General features: G+C 45.2%; 1 protein-coding gene across 11 annotated transcripts in view; it reads left to right on the forward strand.

The window, feature by feature from the left end:
• Positions 1-1,083: 1,083 nt before the first annotated feature.
• The window catches only part of ARHGAP22 (Rho GTPase activating protein 22), a 208,971-nt gene continuing 194,566 nt past the window's right edge, over positions 1,084-15,488 (forward strand). For 10 of the 11 annotated variants that reach the window (XR_013824414.1, XR_013824415.1, XM_079901035.1 and 7 more), the window contains exons 1-2: positions 1,712-1,982; positions 12,973-13,137. Coding sequence is in view for 9 of the 11 variants with exons in the window: in XM_079901035.1 (XP_079757161.1) it covers positions 13,086-13,137 (52 nt within the window). In the remaining 2 variants the exon portion in view is untranslated. Of the gene's footprint in view, positions 1,443-1,711; positions 1,983-12,972; positions 13,138-15,488 lie in introns of those variants that run through there. The other variant, XM_079901039.1, reaches the window with a different exon arrangement.

Genomic DNA, 15,488 nt, shown 5'->3' on the forward strand with positions numbered 1-15,488 from the left:
GGAACCCACTTCACCAGGGCCCAAACATTAACGACAGACACATTCTCCGTCACTTGCTGCCAATTTGGTTTTAATACAAATGCAAACTCAGGCATTAAAATCACCTGGGAGTGTTTGAGTGTCAGGTGGTAATCCCACCTTCTAAAAAGAGCTTACTTTTTAATTTATTGTGTTAAATTAAAATGCAGAATTTATTAAACTGTGCGGGAAACCCAGTTTAAGAACCGAACCCTGCCCTAATTAATGCTGAGGCCGCTGATGGAGAAATATGCAGGAAATGAGCCCTTCCTGGATCCCTGTTAAGTGCTGGTGCATCGTGGCTGTGAGGACCAGCGGGAAGCACTTAGCAGAGTTCTTTGCATGACTTACTTTCCTTAATTCTCACAACAGACCCTGGAGTCAGCTGTATTATTATCCTTATTTTACAGATTGGGAATGGGGTGCAGAGAGAAACAGTGTAACTTACTCAGTGACCCAGCTAAGTGTCCATGGCAGGACTCAAATTCAACTTTGCTTGACTCCAGCCCACTCGTTCCTTCCACACCAGCTCCACTGCCTCCCCCAGCAGGGCTGAACAGAGAGTTAGCCCTCCGCAGTGCAAGCACAGAGGAGGCCTAGTCTGCTGCTTTCCAACTGAGTCCCTCATGGGAAGGTCCAAGAGCAGGACATTACACTTGGCTCCTCAGGACCCCTGAGCTCTGGCCTTGCAGCAGGATGTATGCCACCTTACCTGTGCCAGCAACTCCCCTCCACCATGGCCCACCCTGCCCCACTCTCAGCAGTCTCCAAGGACTGGCGAGAGGTTATCCCAGTGCTTAGGATGGGCGATCACCCGCCTCTGCCATCATCACCTTCCTGAGGCTGAACTGGCCGAGCCTCCACCCCAGGCCCCACTCCGCCCAGATGCCGAATCAGGCTTCCAAGGCTACCAGTCCATGGCCAGCTCCCCACCTGCCTTGGTCAGGGAGAACAAGAGTGAGGAGCCACTCTGAGACCAGGTGAGGGGGAGGCCGGTCTACTCTCGCAGAAGGGGGCTCTTTGCCCGCCAGAGCCCAACTGGGAGGCAGGTTACTGAGGACCATCTGCCTGCTTCCCTCCTTGGCCTTGACTTTCAAAACCTTTCGAATCAGCGGGCCTTGGTTTCAAATCTCAGCGATGTAATCTGTCACCTTGGGAAGTGGACTGAACCTTTCTGACCTGCTTCCCAGTCCACGGAGTGGGGAGATGTGGGTGAGGCCGTAACTTTGGGAAGTGGCTCAGCTCCTCCCTCTGCCACCTGAGGGCTCCTCCGCTGCTAATGACTTCTCCAGCCCCAACTTCCTCCTTGTACTCCAGACAGGACTGGATCAGCTGCGCGGAATTCAGCTGCTCGGAGGAAGACCGTATAGGAAGCCCCAGGAATCCTGTACAACCTGCGAGAGCCGCGCATGGCCCCAAGAAAGGTGAGGCTACAGATGAGGGTGGGGCGAGTTGGCATTTGCGGGTCCAGAGGCGGGGAAGGATGCAGAGATGGGGCTGCGAGGGAGGGGTCCAGGGCCGGGGGAGGCAGTGCCGCTGGTGCCCACCAGGCGGCGCTCTGTACCAAGTCAAACCCCAGGCCAGAGACCGAGAGCCGCCCTGTCACAGCCCTTCCTGGCGGAGGTCAGCCTCACCCGTGGAACGTTTCCTGAGGCGAGATTGCTGCAGCCTCTTAGCAGGCCAGGGACGGCCATCAACGCACCATCCCCAGAGGCCCCGAGGAGCCAGGGAGCCTGGATCTGACCGATGATGCTCGGCCTGGGCAGCTTCCTCCTTGTCCTGCCCTCCTCCCTTTCCCGCTGGTCACATGGGGGCCGGGGGCAGGGCCAAGGCCATGGCAGGGCCTCCGGGGTGAGAAGAGGGGGAAGGGAGCCCGGTCGCTTCCTCCAGGCAGTGTCTTGAAGAGGGAACCCCCGGCAGGCTCTGGGCAGCGGAAATGGAGGTGTCCGGCTCCCCTGTACCAGGTGAGCAGACCCCTGGCTGGGCAACACCCAGGCAGCTTTCCTAGAAGCCTGGGCCTCCCCCTGCCTGCCGGGCCCAGATGCCCACACGGTGATGGGGTGCTCTTTACCCCGTGCTCACACACGCTGGCAGCGGGGGGCCCTGTGGGAGATGAATGAGGAAGCATAGGGTGAACACCTAGGCCAGTCCAGGACAACAGGGTCCCTCTGTCTAAGTTTGGAGAATGCGGTGGCAGTGACTGCCAGAGCCATCTGGGTTTGAATCACACCCCCATCTTCGCCATGTTAAACTGTGTGACTTGGGATGACTCGCAATTCCACTGAAATATTCACCTCTGGGTGCTGTCAGGTTAATGTGCGTGGTCTACAGTCAGTGCCTACTCAGTGCTAGCTGTCATTAGTAATAATGCCTGTGGGTGGGGTGATGCCCAGGTACAGGGCACACTGGCCTGAGTTCAGGAAGACCTGGTGTTCCCAGCACCCACCCCCACGGTGAGCCCGTTTGCTGTGTGGCCGGTACCAACCAGAGCTGCTCCTGGCTGAGTCATCCCCCAGCTTGCTCTCCAAGACTGCCCTTCACGGCAGGCCTGGAAGCTGTGCCCCTACTGTGCTGAGCTAAGCTGGGCTGTGGCCTGCACTGGAGCACAGCTGCTGAGAAAGGCAGGTGAGGGGCAGGCAAGGGCTGGGGTAGGTGATTGGAGAGCGGTTCTCCCCGCCGCTCTGCCCTGAGGTCGCTCTCCCCCAGCTGGAGAGCAGAACCCACCGTACCTGCCCTTCCACCCATGTTTTCCCCAAAGCAGATGCCCACGCCCCAGGGCCTTGTCATCCTGCTGCAGGCTGAGGTCAGTGAAGGTCACTCCTCCAACCAGAGCCCTGCGGGTATAATCAGGCCTCCCACACTCACACTCATACACATATATACTCCCCCCATGATGCAGGTGGGCAGTGAGGGGCAGGGACTTGCCCAGGGCCTGTGGCACAGACAGGACAGAGGCCCCGCTCACTGCCTTCCAGGGAGGCCTCTGTTGTGTAATGGCAGAGCTGAGATTGGGTAGCCAGGAGAAGGGTAGGGGTTGGGGAGGAAAGGAAGGGCAATCAACACGTCCAAGGGGAAGAACTAACATTGTTACACACACACACACACACACACACACACACACACACACACGCACGCACGCCTGGGGGGTCAGTGTCATTTATCTTAGAGCAACCTGCAGTGGGCATTGTATTTTTTGAGCCCTTCCCCGCTCCCCTTGATCACAGTACCCTGACATCTATTTTTAGCATCTACATAGATCCTGTACCAGCACAGGTGCTTTGTGGAAGCCAACTCCACCCAGCTCCTGGGATGAGACCAGGTTGCTTTAGGCAATCAACGCATCTTATTCCCCAACCATCAGGATCGTTTCAGGGAAAGATTGTTTGCCCAATCAAGGCCGTGACGGAAGAGCTGTTTGGAGAAATAGAGAGGGAAACCTTCCCAGCGCTTCTGAGAGAGACACTGGGAGATATGTTTTTTCTTACCTCTAGACATGCAGGAGGAAATATTAGCTCCTGAAGTTGGTGTTCAGCATTTTTTTCCCTCATCAATATTCTTTTTATTGCTTACATGATGAAATTATAGTATTTTGAATGTTTTAGCTTAAATAAAATATCCAAATTATTTTCACCCATTACTTTTTATGTTTTTTAATGTGGCTACTAAAAAGTTTTAAATTGTATCTATGGCTCGGATTTGTGGTTCAGATTATACTTCTATTGGGTAGCACTGTTTTAGAAGCATAATAATTTTAGCGCTTATGTCTAGGTCTATGCTTCATTTCATGTTAGCCTTTGTGCATGGTGTTCATTCTTTTCCTTGTGTCTCTGTTACAACGTCATTTATGGAAAAGACTATCCTTTCCCCACTGAATTACCTTGACACCTTTTTTTTAATTGAAGTATAGTTGATTTACAATGTTGTGTTTATATATATATATATCTTCTTTTTCAGATTCTTTTCCATTATAGGTTAATACAAGATATTGAATATAGTTCCCTGTGTTATACAGTAGGACCTTGTTGTTTATCTATTTTATATATAGTAGTGTGAATCTGTTAATCCCAAATTCCTAATCTATCCCTCCCCTCACCCTTTCCCCTTTGGTAACCATAAGTTTGCTTTCTATGTCTGTGAGTCTGTTTCTGTTTTGTATGTAAGTTCATTTGTATCATTTTTCTTAGATTCCACCTATAAGTGAGATCATATATTTGTCTTTCTCTGTCAGACTTCACTTAGTATGGTGATCTCTAGGTCCATGTATGTTGCTACAAATGGCGTTATTTCATTCTTTTTATGACTGAGTAATAGTCCATCATATATACACAGACGCACATATAATGTATACACACACACACACACACACACACACACACACACACACACACATATATATGCCACCTCTTCTTTATCCATTGATCTGTTGATGGACATTTACGTTGCTCTCATGTCTAGGCTATTGTAAAGCATGCTACAGTGACCATTGGGGTGCATATACCCTTTCGAACCATGGTTTTCTCCAGATACATGCCCAGGAGTGGGATTGCTGGATCATATGCTACTCTATTTTTAGTTTTTTAAGGAACCTCCATACTGTTATCCATAGTGACTGTTTACATTCCCAACAACAGTGTAGGAGGGTTCCCTTTTCTCCATACCCTCTCCAGCATTTATTATTTATAGACTTTTTGATAATTCTGACCAGTGTAAGGTGATACCTCACTGTGGTTCTGATTTGCATTTCTCTAATAATCAGCGACGTTGAGTACCTTTTCACGTGCCTCTTGGCCATCTGTATGTCTTCTTTGGAGAAATGTCTATTTAGGTCCTCTGCCCATATTTTGATTGGGTTGTTTGTTTTTTTGATATTGAGCCATAAGAGCTGTTTGTATATTTTGGAAATTAATCCTTTGTCAATCACATCATTCACAAATATTTTCCCCCAGTCTGTAGGTTGTCTTTTTGTTTTGTTTATTGTTTCCTTTGCTGTGCAAAAGCTTTTAAGTTTACTTAGGTCCCAATTGTTTATTTTTACTTTTATTTCCATTACTCTAGGAGATGGATCCAAAAAAATATTGCGTCAATTTATTTCAAAGATTGTTCTATCTATGTTTTCCTCTAGGAGTTTTATAGTATCCACACTTACATTTAGGTCTTTAATCCATTTTGCATTTATTTTTGTTTATGGTATTAAAGAATGTTCTAATTTCATTCTTTTGCATGTAGCAGTCCAGTTTTCCCAGCATCACTTATTGAAGAGACTCTCTTATCTCCATTGTATATTCTTGCCTCCTTTTTTGAAGATTAATTGACTGTAGGTGTGTGGGATTATTTCTGGGCTCTCTATTCTGTTCTGTTAATCCATGTGTCTGTTTTTGTGCCAATACTGTGCTGTTTTGATTACTGTAGCTTTGTAATACTGTCTGAAGTCTGGGATGGTTATGGTTCCAACCTCTGTTCTTTTTCCTCAGAATTGCTTTGGCAACTCTGGGTATTTTGTGGTTCCATATAAATTTTAGGATTATTTGTTCTAGTTCTGTGAAAAATGTCACAGATAATTTGATAGGGCTTGCATTAAATCTGTAGATTGCTTTGAGTAGTATGGCCATTTTAACAATATTAATTCTTCCAATCCAAGAGAATGGAATATCTTTCCATTTCTTTGAATCATCTTCAGTTTCCTTTATCAATGTTTTATAGTTCTCAGCATATAAGTGTTTCATCTCCTTGGTCAGGTTTATTCCTAAGTATTTTTTTTTTTGCAATTTTAAAAGGGATTTTTTTTTTTTACTTTCTCTTTCTGTATTTCATTGTTAGTGTAAAGAAATGCAACAGATTTCTGTATGTTAACCTTGTATCCTGCTACTTTGCTAAATTTATTTATCAATTCTAGTTGTTTTTGTGGGGAGTCTTTAGGGTTTTCTATATATCATATCATGTCATCTGCATATAGTGACAATTTTACCTCTTCTCTTCCAATTTGGATACTTTTGTTTCCTTTTCTTGTTTGATTGCTGTGGATAGGACCTCCAATACTATGTTAAATAGAAGTGGTGAGAGTGGGCATCCTTGTCTTGTTCCAGATTTTAGCAGGAAGGCTTTCAGCTTTTCACTGTTGAGTATTATGTTGGCTGTGGGTTTGTCATAAATAGCTTTTATTAGGTTGAGATATGTTCCCTCTATACCCTCTTTGGTGAGAGTATTTTTATCATTAATGGATGTTGAATTTTATCAAATGCTTTTTCTGCATCTATTGAGATGATCATGTGGTTTTTGTCTTTTCTTTTGTTGATGTGATGTATCACATTGATTGATTTGCATATGTTGAATCATACTTGTGACCCTAGGTTTAATCCAACTTGATCATGTTGTATGATACTTTTTATGAGTTTTTAGATGTGGTTTACTAATATTTTGTTGAGGATTTCTTGCATCTAGATTCATCAAAGATATTGGCCTGTAGGTTTCTGTTTTTGTAGCATCTTTTTCTGGTTTCGGTATCAGGGTGATGGTGGCTTCATGAAATGACTTTGGGAGTGTTCCCTCCTCTTCTGTCTTTTGGAATAGTTTGAGAAGGATCAGTATAAGTTCCTCTTTGTATGTTTGGTGGAATTCCCCAGGGAAGCCATCCAGTTCTGGACTTTTATTTGCAGGGAGTTTTTTTGTTACAGATTCTATTTCACTTCTAGTGATCAGTCTGTTCAAATAATCTATTTCTTCTTGATTCAGTTTTGGTGGGCTGTATGTTTCTAGGAACTTGTACATTTCTTCTAGGTTGTCCAATTTGTTGGCATATTATTGTTCATAATATTCTCTCTTTTTTCCTGCAGTATTGGTTGCTATTTCTCCTCTTTAATTTCTTATTTTTTTGTTTGGTTCCTCTCTCTTCTCTTCTTGGTGAGCTTGCCCAGAGGTCTGTCTAATTTGTTTATCCTTTCAAAAAAATAGTTCTTGGTTTTATTGATTTTTTTTTCTATTTTTTTAAATCTCTGTTTTATTTATTTCCTCTCTGACCTCTATTATTTCCTTCTTCTGCTGACTTCAGGTTTTGTTTGTTCTTTTTTTCTAATTCTTTTAGGTGATAGGTTAGGTTGTTTATTTGAGATTTTTCTTATTTTTTGAGGAAGGCCTGTATAACTATAAACTTTCCTCTTAGTACTGTTTTGGCTGCATCCCATAGATTTCGTATGGTTGAGTTTTCATTGTCATTATTCTCAAGGTATTTTTTAATTTCCTCTGATTTCATCAGTTACCATTGGTTTTTTAGTGGCATGTTGTTTTGTCTCCATGTAATTGTTTTTTTTCTCCTTTCTCTTTATGTGGTTCATTTCTAGTTTCATGCCATTATAGTCAGAAAAGATGCTTGAACTAATTTCTATCCTCTTAAATTTAAGGCTTGTTTTGTGTCCTAGTATGTGGTCCATCCTAGAGAATGTTCCATGTGCACTTGAAAAGAAAGTGTATTCTGCTTATTTTGGATGTAATGTCCTGAAAATATCAATTAAGTTTAACTATTCTATTGTGTCATTTAGGATCTCTGTTGCCTTATTGATTTTCTGTCTGGAAGATCTGTCCATTGATGTCAGTGGGGTGTTAAAGTCTCCTACTATTATTGTATTCCTATCAGTTTCTCCATTTATTTCTGTTAGTATTTGTTTTATGTACTTGGGTACTCCTATTGGGTGCATATATGTTAATGAGTATAATATCCTGTTCTTGTATTGATCCTTTTATCATTATATAGTGTCCTTCTTTGTATTTCTTTATGGCCTTTGTTTTAAAGTCTGTTTTGTCTGGTATGAGTATTACTACCCTGCCTTCTTGTCATTTCCATTTGCATGAAATATCTTTTTCCCTCCCCTCACTTTCAATGTATGTGTGTCCTTTGCCCTAAGGTAGGTCTCTTGTGGGCAGCATATTGTAGGCTCTTGTTTTATTATCCAGTCTGCTACTCTGTGTCTTTTGATTGGAGCATTTAGTCCATCAACATTTAAGGTAATTATTGATAAGTATGTATTTATTGCCATTTTGAACCTTGTTTTCCAATTGATTCCTTTGTTTCTTTGTATTTCTTCTTTGTTTCTTTATCTTTTTGTTTTTCCTTTTGTGGTTTGATGGTTTTCTTTTGTATTATGCTTTTCTCTTCTTTTTGGTTTTTGTGAATCAATTATATGTTTCTGAGTTGTGGTTACCCTGGTTTTCAAGTATGTTAAGCCATTACTATAGCTACTTGGTTTACACTGATGTTTATATAAGCTCAAACACTTTCTACAAAAACCCTACACTTTCTTACTCCCCTCCTCCACATTTTATGACTTTGAAGTCCTGTTTTACATCTTAGTGTTATCCTTTTGCTGCTCATTATAGTTATAATTGCTTTCACAAATTTTTTTGATTTTTTAAAAATCTATGTACTTGTTTACTTAAGTGATCTACAATCCTTTTATATATTTGTTTTTCCTATTGTGATTTTCTGTTTCCTATAGATTCTTGTTTCTTTTCTATTTAAAGAAGACCTTTCAATATTTCTTTTAGAATAGGTTTAGTATTGCTGTATTCTTTTAGTTTTTACTTGTCTGAAAACTAATTTCTTCTTCTATTCTAAATGATTATCTTGCTGGGTAGAGTATCCTACATGGCCGGTTTTTCCCTTTCAGGACTTTGAATGTATCTTGTCACTCCCTTCTGGCTTGCAATGTTTCTGTAGAGCAATCAGCTTATAGCCTTATCAGGGTTCCCTTGTAACTAACTCTTTGTTTTTCTCTTGCTGCCTTTAGAATCCTCTCTTTATCTTTAAATTTTGCCATTTCAATTATAATATGTCTTGGTATAGGTCTGTTTGGGGTCATCTTGTTTGGAACCCTCTGTGCTTCCTGTACCTGGATATCTGTTTCCTTATTTAGGTTTGGGAATTTTTCAGCTATAATTACTTCAAATACGTTTTTGATACCCTTTTCTCTTTCTTCTCCTCTGGATCCCTATTATGCATAGATTGGCATGCTTTATATTACCCCATAGGTTTCATATATTGCTTTCATTTTTTAAAATTTGTCTTTCTGTCTGCTGTTCTGATTGGGTGATTCCATTATTCTATCTTCCAGACCACTCATTCATTCTTCTGCATTATTTAGTTTACTATTTATTGCCTTTAGCTTGGTCTTCATCTTGGCAATTGAGTTTTCTAATTTTGACTGGCTCCTCTTTATAGCTCCTAGTTCCTTGTTACAGTGATCTGCGTTTCTATTGATAGCCTTTCTTAATCCCTTCAATATTTTTATTACCTCCTTTTTGAACTCAGGGTCTAGCAGACTGGAGAGGTCTGTTTCATTGTTTGTTTTTTTCAGGATAAGTCTCTTATTCTTTTCATTGGGAGCGGTTCCTCTGCTTCTTCATTTTACTTATATTTCTCAGACTCTGAATTTAGGAGAAACAGTTATCTGCTGTAGTCTTGAAGGGCTGTTTTCGTGTGGGAGTGTCCCTGTGTAGCCTTCGTGAGTCTAATGTTTTTGGTGCGAGGGCTTTTTGGTATGGACGCCTGCCATGTCTTTCCTTAGGGTGTGCTGGCCATTATCCCCTTGATAGGGGATGTGATTGGTGTTGTGGTGACCAGAGCCTGAACTGGATGTTGAGCAGGGCCTCCTCTTTGCTCTATGGTTGTCACAGCCCTGTTGGGGCAGGGTCTGCTCCCCAGTTGTTGGAGGAGAAGCCCCCAGATCTGGTTCTAAGCTTCAGTGGGAGGTAGGTGGGACTGGAGCGCTCCTGCTGGGGGTGGAGCCACTGAGTATTCCTCCACAGGAGATGTCCACCAGGATGTGTGCTCTGTGCTGTCACCTGTCACCCACTGTGTGTGCTCACAAAGTACACTGTTGTTGGCACTTCCCTCAGCCTCACTTCAGCCATGAGAACACAGGCAATCAGCCCGGATGTTCCTCAGGCGCTGTGCTGACAAAGCCGTTGGCACAGATCCACCAGCACCCACTGTAGTCATTCACCCAGACCCTCTATGGGAGAGCTGGGAATCAGCTTCTCAGTGTGTGTACCCAGAAAACCCACCACTGCTGATGTCAGACCCATCCTAGCCAGGGGAGCGCCAGTAATCCTCTGGGATGTCCTGCAGGTGCTGCACTCACACGTCTCCACCCAAATCTTGCAGCTGCAGGGAATCAGCTCAGATTTCAGCCCCGCTTTCCAAGTTGTGCACTCACGGGGAATGGGCTCCGATTTCAGCCCCACCTCCACATGTGGGCAGCCTGCCAGAGCTTGCGTGCTTTCGGATCTCCTGGTGGTGGAGCCGCCTGCTCTGAGCATGCTGAGGCTGCTGTGGTGGGGCCAACCACTCGCCCTTCACATGCACTGACAATGGGGCTCGTAGGTGGACCTGGGCTCTGTCCCGCACACACCCCCAGTTGCAGCCTGGCCACACTCCAGGCCCTTTGGGCCGTCTCCATGCAGCCACATCATGTCCTCTCCCCTGGTCTGTCCACTGAAGCTCGAGTTTCCACATCCAGCCACTGTGCACACCAGCAGGTGCACGACTCGGGCTGGGAGGACGTGCAGCAAGGTGGCCAGGACCATCTGTGCTGGTCTCTCTCTGCCCTGCCTGCCACAAACTGGCTGCTGCATTCTTCTCTGAGCCTCTACAGCTCCCTGTCTGTCCTGGCTGATCTCCCAGCCAGTGAAGGGCATTCCCAGGGTGAGGGAACATTTCCTCTTCCACAGCTCCCTTCCAGGGGCACAGGTCCTATCCCAATTCCTTTTTCTTCTTTCTTCCTACCCGATTATGTGGTGATCTTTCTTGCAGCTTTGGTTATATGAGATCTTCTGCCAGTGTTCAGTGGGTATTCTGTGAAAATTGTCCCACATGTAGATGTAGTTTTGATGTATCTGTGGGAGGAGGTGAGTTCCAGGTCCTTCTATTCCACCACGTTGATCTCCACCTCCAGCATTTTTTTTAATAATAAGGCAACCTTGATGAAGATGAAGGAGACACCTCAGGAAGCAAACAAGAGAACTGGAAGAAAAAAAAAAAAACCAAAAAACCTGATTTGGTTGACATTGTCAAGCTGCTGGATCTAACCATACCTGAAGTCCATATCACAAGAACTTTCTCACTAAAGAAGCCAAAATATACCCCCTTATCTTTTAAGCCAATTTTGATTGTCTTTTTTTTCCAGAAACTGAAAGATTCTTACCTGATCATCCTCTTTTAACCAAAGCTAAAATGGATACTCAGAAGGCTGAGTAACCAGCTAAAATATAGGACACCCAGTTAAATCAGAATTTCAGATCAGTTATCAACAATGAATATCAACCAGGAATACCTTTATAGTAGATATTATGTCCCATGAAATATTTGTAACACACTTATACTAAAAATATAACTGGGCATTCTGTATTTTTAATTGCTAAATCTGGTAACCCTATTTCAGCTACACATCCAGATTCACACTACTAGGGGAAAAAAAAAAACCCTGGACCTGGACACGGACCCAGATTTTTAAACTCTAAAGCCCTTACTACACTAGGTCATGGGGTCATGGGATGGGCTTCTTCCTCTCATTCCCCACCCCCTCCGTCGCCCTCCCACCCCTGGATGCTTAGAGTATACAGAGAGATGTCACTCTGTCCGCAAGGGCCTCTTAGGTCTGTCCCAGTTCCAAGGGTCTCAGGCGTGACGCTCCTCTAGCTCCTTGGCTCTGCTCTGTTGCTGCCTCTGTACTTTGGGCTCCATCACTCTTCTCACTCTGCTTTTTGCCCCGGCTTCCCTTTGCAAGCCAAACCACCGTTCACTTGGGCCCAAGGGCACACCGGCATCTCTGGTTGGGGCTTTGTTGTTCCCTTCAAGCAGTTTTGCTCTCACCCACCAGCTTCTGCTCCCAGCTGCCCCAGGTCACTCCCCAGTGCACAGCTTGGCCCCTCCACTGGATTGTCCTAATGCTCCCCTCAGAACACCAGCAGCAGGAGCTGTGCCTGGTCACCAAGGCATGGAGCGAGGTGACACTGCCCCAGTGCAGCCTGAGGAGTACTGTCCAGCAGCCCACAGCCCCAGGGTGGAGGGGACACGCCAACAATGAGTGCTGGCTATGCTTGTTTTATCTGCGTAACAGTGATTGGTTCTATAATCACAAACACGAAACAAACTCAACACAGCAGAGGCAGGGAAGCAAAGGAAATAAGAAGGGTAGTTGGGAGAACATTCTGTTGGGTGTCCCCACCAAGAGTTGCTTCTCAGACTGTATAAACTCCATGTGTATTTAAACACGATAACACTGCCCCCCCCTCCCCGGGAGCTGCCTGTCCCTTAGATTGCCAAGACCACGATGTCAATGATGTTGAGGGCTTCATAAATGTCACTTGGCTGTTTCCTAATCAGGATTTTTCTTTTCCACTTTCCACAACTGTAAATTATGAAATAATGATGCTAAATTTCCAGAAATAGAATGAGAAGCCATGCTGTTAGCAGCAGTGTACCACGTGAGGGTCTGCCACGGGTGCTGCTGGGGCTTTGTTTCTCCATCTAGGGGTGGGGTCCGCATCCTCTGTCTCTCCACTAACAGGACTGCCGTGCACATCAGGTGAGAGTCCTGGAAGTCACATTGCACGTTTGCAGGTTATTGTTTGTAGCTGTTTTGAAGCTCTCTGGAAAACACAGCTCCTTTTAAATCCAGGCCATCTGATTGAAAAGATCAAACATAGCATCTGACGTGTGGAGGGCTTTGCTGTTTTATACCCGCCATCTCGTTGACCCATCGTTCACTCTGAGGGGTGGTTCATTCTTGTTCCCATTTTACAGATTTGGGGAACTGATACCCAGAGGTCTGACTTGCCCAAGGCCATCCCAAGATCCCTGGTACACTTGCATTAAAGGGACTAATTCCTCACAGTGAGGCTTCTTGTTGGAAACCCAAGAAAACACCAGATAAAGGGCATTCTAAATATATTTCTCTTCTATAGATGCTGATCTCCTGTTACTGGAAAACAAGAATTAGCGTGTCTGCTTGAGGATGTGGTTGGCTCTTTATAAAAAGGATATACAAGAAATTTGCACATAGACTGCCAGCTTCGTTATGTTGCCGACAGCTTCCAGCAAAAGAAGAACGTTTGCAGCCAGGTATTTCGGTAAGAAGTTTATTTTATTCTATGTGGTGTATGATTACCTTGGTTCTTGGCTTCTTGCTTGAGGGATGGGCTCATTTGTGGCCACCCAAAGAAGCTGTCTTGGTCTTGTAATCTGAGAGCACCTAGGGGCGTCTGTGGCCAGGGCCCAGGCACTGACTGATGGCTCAGCCCTCACCCCTGAACTCGGGAGCTGGTTCATGTCTGCCTGAAAAACAGAGCCTTCATCGTGACCACGATTGGCAGGGACCCTGGCTCCAGTGGCTCAGGGCTCTGATGACATTCAGAGTCTGTAAGAATCACTGTGCCCACAGACCATGGGTACAAAAGGCCATCACAGGGAAGGCTGTGCATTCTGAGGCTGCCCTGTATCTTGCTTGGAAACAATCCAGCTAACAGTTAATTCAGAAACAATGAGGATGGTTCAGTAGTCCTCAGTAAAATGTCCAGGAGGTAACTTAGACAAAGTGGGACAAACCGCTGTGTGGTCATACAAGCGCTGACTAGCTCGGTGAGTCAAACAGGTGCTGGCTGAGTGTTTGTGCAGTGACATCTCACGTTCTCTGGACCTGAGTGCCTTCAGGTGATGATTGAAATCCCAGATACTAGTAGGAGAAACGCAGTCAGTGGTACTCAACCTGGCTTTATGTTAGAATCATGCAGGAGCTTTTAAAAATCCCCAGGCATGTTTTTATTTTTGGCCATGCCACGTGGCATGAGGGATCTTAGTTCCCCGACCGGGGATCATACCCGTGCCCCCTGCAGTGGAAGCGTGGAGTCCTAACTGCTGGATTGCCAGAGAATTCCCTCCCCAGGCATTTTTGAATACTGGAGATCAGGCTTAATTGGTGTGGGGTGGATGTCAGCAGTTCCCAGGTGAACCTAGTGTGTAGCCAGGCCCAAGAGCCATCAGACACAGCCCAGAGCCCCCAGACCACACAGCAGCCTTTGCTATGGTCTGCACAGGTATCCACAGGGATGCTGAGTCAAGCTCTGGGTCCACAGAGCCAGGTCGCCAGAATTCCACTCTGGGCTGGACACGTGTTGTGGGACCCTTCTTGCACGTTTAACCTCTCTGGAGCCTCCTTTCTACAATAGGGGGTGGAGAGCAGCTGAGATTAGCCTTTACCTCTGTTTAGTCCTAGTGCATTGGGGTGGGGGAGTGGTCTGTAAAATATCCAGTATTTTTCTCTCATCTGGGTTTATGGCATCATCTGAGTTGAAAGGAAAAGTCACCGTCACACTTTTGTGGAAGGTTCCAGCCACCAGATTCCCGTGGTGTAGCAGATGTCCCCGGCTTCAGAGTACAGATGCTAATTGTTTGAGAAAACGACAAATGAGCTATTGCATGAGATACCTGAATTTAAAGAATTTGATTGAATTAAATTTTTGTTGTGAAATTCACATAAAATTAACCATTTTAAAGTGAATAATTAATTCAGTGGCAATTTCAAGGTGTCCCACAGCCACCATCTCTCTTTAGTTCCAAAACGGTTTGTTTTTTGTTTTTGTTTTTTTGCGGTACGCGGGCCTCTCACTGTCGCGGCCTCTCCCATTGCGGAGCACAGGCTCCGGACGCGCAGGCTCAGCGGCCATGGCTCACGGGCCCAGCCGCTCCGCGGCATGTGGGATCCTCCCAGACCGGGGCATGAACCCATGTCCCCTGCATCGGCAGGCGGACTCTCAACCACTGTGCCGCTAGGGAAGCCCCAGAACGTTTTTATCACCCCCAAAAAAACCCCACCCCCATGACGCAGTTGCTTCCCACCTCCCCCAGCCCTGGCAGCCACTAACCTGCTTTCTCTCTCTATGGGCTTTACCTATACCGGATATTTCTTATAAATCGAATCATACAGCGTGTGTCCTTTTGTGTCTGGCTTCTTTGACTTGGAGTAATGTTTCTAAGGTTCATCCACATTATAGCATGTGTTGGAACTTTATTCCTTTAGACTGAATTAATTTTTAAATTATTATCTGACCACAAACAGCTCGGCAGCTTTGTAAGACAGGAGGAGCCGTGCCGTTCTACGGAAGCTTCAGAAAGGACGGGAGAGTCAGCCAACACAGGGGAGTGTCCTGCCCCGTCTCTGGTCTCTCTAATTCAGCCCTGTCTCTTCTCCCTCTCTCTGTCTTTGTCTATCTGTCTGTCTTTCTCTCTTTCTCTGACCCTCCCTTCTCTCTCTCTCCCCCCCCATATATTCTAGAGGAGATTATTGGGGAACTTGAGCTTGCTTTTAACTGAGATTTTCAGGGAATTGGGGCAAACAGAAGATTCTTTGGAGTTAAATTGAGCTTCTGTACTTCACTTAACCACTTTGCCTATAATTTTGCCAAGTTGAGGACCTGCCATGTAG

This window comes from Stenella coeruleoalba (genome assembly GCF_951394435.1).
Source record: "Stenella coeruleoalba genome assembly, chromosome: 16".
Lineage (NCBI taxonomy): Eukaryota > Metazoa > Chordata > Mammalia > Artiodactyla > Delphinidae > Stenella > Stenella coeruleoalba.